We start from the raw sequence: 5,990 nt of genomic DNA on the forward strand, positions 1-5,990 counted from the left end.
TGTGTGTGTGTGTGTGTGTGTGTGTGTGTGCGCGCGGGTGTGTGTGCACGCGCTGAGTCACTCCATCCGCTTCACCACTGGTACGTAAAGTACGTAAAGTATTTATTTAAGTCATGGACAGACCACCGCGTCAGCTCCGTGATGTCAGGGTTTCCCTGCGTCTCATCAAGTTGTATTCTTTTCTTTGCAAGAAGTAATGAACACTTTCCATGTCGTGAATAAATGCAATCATCGTTATGAATAATTTGAATCAGAGATACAACTTGGAATAAAAACAAACAGACATATCTGCTTGTCAAACCACAAGACTAATGGGTTAAAGTTTTGGCACCTTCTAACTTTTTCATGTGAGCTTATTAAATTAAATTATGGCCGGGAGTCTGGGAGCTGTGATGTTGCCATGAGTAACAGGCACACAATATGTGTGTGGATCCTGGTCAATAGAAACTAGTTCACAACACACAGGCCTTTTCTGGGAACTCAAGAAAGTGTGACACGCCTCTGTTTCATTGATGTCTTTTTCTTCTTGGAAGTGGAATTTTTAATTTCCTTATCTACCCTCTGTAGATTTCCGTCCTTTTTCCCCAGGAGCCAATGATAATTTCCTGAATTTCCCATATACCCTCCAATACAAACACACCACATGTGATATATTCGACTCAGGAATGCAACAGGTCTGTTTCAGGAGAAGGAGAAAGTGTTGCTCATTGCACTGGAAATGTCTAGATAAATGGATAACTGAATAACATCACCACAATAGCAGGATATGTGATTGTGCAACAGAGGAATCTCATTCAAAGCCCCCCACCCCCAACGTTTGTTTTCCTTTCACTCCCACTCTCTCTCTCTCTCTCTCTCTCTCTCTCTCTTTCACACACACACACACACACTTACAGACACAGGCAAATATACACACAGCCTTGCGTGCATTGGTCATGAGTGTCCTCATTGCAGCCTTTCTGGAGCGCCCCAACCCGTCAGTGCTATGTGAATGACTAAGCACATCAAAAGGCGAGGATGCAGGCACATACATGACCTTCACGTGAATGTGAAAATTAACAAGCCCTGGGAAACTTCCATTTTGAGACGACTTCCCCTCTCCTCCTGTACATTGCACATTAAGACAGACAGGCACTACAGAGGGGATGAAACTTAAGGAAATTTAAGCCTCTGAGGAAAAGTTTGTGTGGGCTATAGGCTACTCCAGATTTCATGTCAAATCTGCAGGGCACCGGGCCAGATGCTTCCGTGCCAGAGAAAATGAGTACTTTCATAGATGGGAAATATGGCCCTTGGATGATGATTACCTGGGGAATGTAATGAATTAGCGGGTGCAGGTCTCTTTGGCTGGGAGAATATGTGGGTGGCTTTCTCCTTTCTGGAGGTGAACGTGGCTCTGTTGTGTTATTTTGTAACATCACATTGAAGTTTAGAGCATGTTTTAATTATCATAACGGTGAAGCGCATGATTCTGGCTTCGAGATTTCAAATATTAGTATTTGGAAGACATGCTGACTGAATGTAAGGCGAGCTAATGATTTGGGAAACAATTAATGACAGAAATACAAAGACAATGTTTTGTTTCTAGTGTGTAAAATACACCATTTCCCATTATATCACCATACCACACAAAACAAGTGTCTATATATAGATAGTTGTTTTTCCCCACAGATATTGAGAGATCCAATTTTGAGATTTAGTGCTGTACAGCACATGAAATGACACCTGAATTGAATGTGCATTTATAGCTTCAGTGCACATTGTTTTGGTTTTGGTTGTGGTTGAACATGCGGAACAGGAAGACAATGGGGTTATGGTCAGTATATACAGTGACAGGCAGAGTAGTGGAACCAACTTAGACTTCAAAATGTTGTAGACAGAGCAAGAGTTTTGCGAGAGGTCCCGGGTTCAGATCCCGGATGAGCCCCCATATTTTACGACCAGGCCTGTTATAAGATTGGGCATAACATATAATGGATGAATTTGGAGGAAACAAGGCAAAAGGGACCGTGACAGAGCCAAACAAAGGAAACAACACTCTGGAACTGTGACCTTGCACTTTTTTCACATATCTGCTAGTATACGTGTCTGTTATTTCAGGAGGTGTCTCGCGGCTTAAGGAAGGATATGAAGTATTTTAACAGAAAACATTACACAAAAAATAAATTCTCTCTTTTATTATCATCCTTTTTGTACGATGCACATAAACGTTATGCATCTCATGCTTTGCCATTTATATTAATACAAATAGTCAATGATCACATTAAGTATTAATGTGCACGTCTTGATTCCCTAAAACTGACCGTTAAGCATCTGAAACATTTGTAAACATTGTCAATATGATATAAATGCAAAATGACAATAATATAAGAAAATAAAATTACTACAGGTTGTGTATGCTGTCTAAATTAGGCTAAATAACCTTATGGTACGATGAAAAATAAAGGTGTAACATGATAGCTCACAGAGTTTTACAAGATGTCAAATACATTGATGAAGGCTTGTTATGATGCTTTATAAAGTTTGTCTTAAAGGACATTTTGGGAATGTGCTTATTTGCTTTTTTGTGAACCTAGACAGAAAATCAGTACCACTCTCATTTCTGTCTTTCACATATGACTTCAGCCAGCAGCCTATTAGCTTAACTTAGCTCTAAAAGGTCAAAATATCCATCATCAAAAGATTAACATGTTCAAGTTTTTCTTTGTTATGTGTGTGACACACAAAGAGACTTATAAAGAAGCCTATAAATAAGACTGCTCTGCATTCTGGACTTGGACTCGTGCTTTATCTATGGATGTCTCAAATATACTCTAGCCATTATTGACAAACAACAAAATTTGACTTTGCTCTCTGTAATCAACAGATACTGTATAAGAGTGGTATTGAATAAACAAAAGCAAATAAACTTTCTTGAAAAAAACCCATAAGGCAATCCCGTAAACTGCAGAAAACATAAACATGCTAAAAACAACAAAAATAATCTGCTAAAAAAATCAACACAAAGGCAAGTTGGAAAGGTTGGTGGGACATCAATCCCAGCAGAAAGCCTTTTTTGTCTTCTCAGTTTCTTCCAAACCAGCAGGGGTGAAACATGAGCATATAGGTATTGGAAGTGCTTCAGTGTGAAATTTCACAGCTCTGTGTGCGGCCTTTGGGCCCCTGCAGGTATAGGTGTAGTATGTCAGATTCCAGGCCTGCACTGCTGCAGGTGTAGGTGTAGTGTGTAAAATTCCAAATGCTGGAGAGAGCCACCTTTTTCAGCTCGCAGCAAGTCTCGTGATAACACTCACCACCACCGGCACCCAGCCCGACCTCAGCCCCACCTATTTGTACAGGGGCGTTCAGGGAGTCCTGGAGCAAGTTGTGTTTGTTGGAGGAGAAAACGGCCCAAGAAAAACAAACTGTCCCTTTATCTAAAAAGCAGCCTGAAATAACATGATCAGGAAAATAGGCACAGAGATAGAGAGAAAGAGATAAAAAGTGGGGCTGTTTCTATGGCATCAAGTTTTGTTTTTCCAAAATGGAGGCTTTAACATGAGACACTCCCTACAAGGGATCATGGATTGCTCCTTCCTTGTAAGTCGGAAAGCATCATTGAGATGTTTGAGGTATCCAGGGGGTGTGCTTGGCCTGTTTAGGAGTTGCCATCAAACAAAAACAATGGTTACAAGCTCCTCTTCCATGTTTCCGAACAGGGTTTCATGTTTAGACGAGCAATCCGGTTCTTTGCATGTACTGTAGTCAATATGGAAAATGTTCAGTTGACAAACAGTTACAGGTAAAGGCAAGGCTTCTTACAGTGCATTCACACAGCTCCAAGCTAAATTTAGATATAGCTACATAAAAAGTCATAGGAAATATGAAAATGCAGCTTTGCCCTAGGCAGGATGAAATAAAGCCAGGAGGTGTCCACATGAATTAGGAATGTTGCAACAAGAGTAGAAAGTTCATATGAAGCATTTAAGTGATGTAAATAAACACAGAGATCTGAGATGGATATTTCTTTTGCACATGAAGAACTAAGAGATAGCATATTTTCTCAGTTAATATCAAAAACAAAAGTAAGGACCCAAAAACAATATCCCGTTGTTTGCGAAAGAGCCAAACGTTTGCTGTAAGAATCCAGTCACTCATAATGTTAAGTAAGTTGATTTTTTACATCCAGTCTTTTTCACGGCTTGAAGGAAAACCATACATCAGCTGTCTGTGGCCAATAAACACCAACAGTTTCCCAGCAGTCACATTTGTGCAAATAAAGCCAGATGAAAATTCTCATTCTGTTGTATATGTGAAAGCTATCATAATGTTTTTACCAATAAACGTTAAAGTTAAGGTAAATTATGATTTAAAGTATACAGAAAAGAGATCAACATAGCATTTTCCAAAAAGAAAAGACTGAATCTACAAAAATCCCACTTTATGCAAAGTCCACTTTATGTAAATCTTAGATCAGGCTACTGGTTGTTATTTCCCATGAGGTTCCAGGGATTTGCCAGAGCATCTCTTTTGAGAAACTTCTTTTTCGGGATTGCACTGAGGGAGAAAGGATGGGAGAGGCAGGGATTCTCCTTCCGAGACACAATGCAGTCCTTGATGGCTTCTTTAATCACCTGCAGGAGACATACAGGGGTTAAATCCAAAATACCACACTGCATCAATCAATATTGTATCATCAAGGAGAAAAGAAAAATGATGAATACAATTTACTTAAATCCATTAAGATATATTTAAAAAAATCAGGTGTTTTATCATTTATGAGAAGTGGTATTTTGGTTCACTAGTGATTTTAACAACATCCAACACTGTTAATATATAACTAAATCCGATCCAAAATAGTGAAAGAAGACTATCCCTCGCATGGCTTGAAATGTTGACTGACAACAATTTAAATACACAAATGTAACTAGATTGAGTGGATCTGCCTAACTGTGCTTAAATCTGCAGAGTCTAGGCATCTCTACTGTATTAATAGTCTAAGTCTGGCATAATGAGCTTACCATCCAGTGATATAAAATTCATTGCATCACATCCTTACCCAGCAGTGACTCAGATACAGTGAGTATAAGTCAGTGTGACCTCTTACAGTAACACACCTACTGTGAACTAGACAAAACTTGTTTCTAGTCTTAGACAGGCCTTAGGAATTTTAAAATGTTTGACGTTGCACAACAAACTGATATTTGGCGGTGACAACGAAAAAAATGTTAAAATCCCCCAATGACAACATTGAATGAAGGTGGATTACCAAAGAATGACTGAGGGAATTAATGAAAATAAATCGGCCGATGTAACTAAGCCCTGAATCCCTGTTCAACCCCCTGATGACGTAACTATTGTTTCCTGTTGTTTGATGTCAAAACCTTTTGCATCCCTCCATGTAAACATCCTGTAGTGAAATCACAAAGGACACAACTGACCTCCAAGTTGTTGAGAGTGTTGAACTCCATGAGGTCATGAAGTTGGGTGAAGGCCTTGTTGGAGTATTGGAAGTTAAAAGTGGAGAATGGTGACTCAGGGTCGTCAAAAATGTCAAAATCCGCCAAATCCTTTTCCTTCTCGGTCTCTCTGGGAACACCTGTAAGTAAAGTAATATGTTTAATACTTACTTAAGAAAGCAAAATGCTTTAAGATGGAGTCTTTGATAATTTCACATGATATTCATCTGCAGAGGGGATTGTTTTTCAGGGAATTCTCAATTGAACCTCTCTTTCATGTTGGTTTAAGGTTGGGAGATTACAAGTTCATACTTGACCTTGGAAACAACTAAATATATTGGTTTTGATTTATTTAATTAGAAACTAAACTTTTATGTCAACATGAATTAAAAAGTCCATTAAGTGGTTAGAAAAAAAATGTAAATCTTTGCAAACTCCATGTGCAAATTAAGCTCAGGAGATGTATATGAATCTCCAGAAATGCTAATACTAGACATTGTTGAGGTGGGCTTGTTTGATCAACGATTATGGGCTGAAATATGTGCCAACAGA

The 5,990-nt window shown here is 38.9% G+C and overlaps 1 protein-coding gene and 1 long non-coding RNA gene across 2 annotated transcripts in view; both read right to left on the reverse strand.

Moving 5' to 3' along the window:
* Positions 1-2,162: 2,162 nt before the first annotated feature.
* The window catches only part of pla2g4ab (phospholipase A2, group IVAb (cytosolic, calcium-dependent)), a 26,420-nt gene continuing 22,592 nt past the window's right edge, over positions 2,163-5,990 (reverse strand). Inside the window, exons 18-19 of the mRNA XM_032524923.1 lie at positions 5,421-5,578; positions 2,163-4,613 (exon numbers count right to left, since the gene is read on the reverse strand). Of these exons, the coding sequence (XP_032380814.1) occupies positions 4,458-4,613; positions 5,421-5,578 (314 nt within the window). The 3' untranslated portion in view covers positions 2,163-4,457. The remainder of the gene's footprint in view (positions 4,614-5,420; positions 5,579-5,990) is intronic.
* Positions 5,590-5,990, reverse strand: part of LOC116694985 (uncharacterized) — a 5,509-nt gene continuing 5,108 nt past the window's right edge. The window contains exon 4 of the long non-coding RNA XR_004333324.1: positions 5,590-5,990. This exon is cut by the window's right edge and continues 474 nt beyond it. This is a non-coding gene — a long non-coding RNA (uncharacterized LOC116694985).

Source organism: Etheostoma spectabile, chromosome 9 (genome assembly GCF_008692095.1).
Source record: "Etheostoma spectabile isolate EspeVRDwgs_2016 chromosome 9, UIUC_Espe_1.0, whole genome shotgun sequence".
NCBI classification, from domain to species: domain Eukaryota; kingdom Metazoa; phylum Chordata; class Actinopteri; order Perciformes; family Percidae; genus Etheostoma; species Etheostoma spectabile.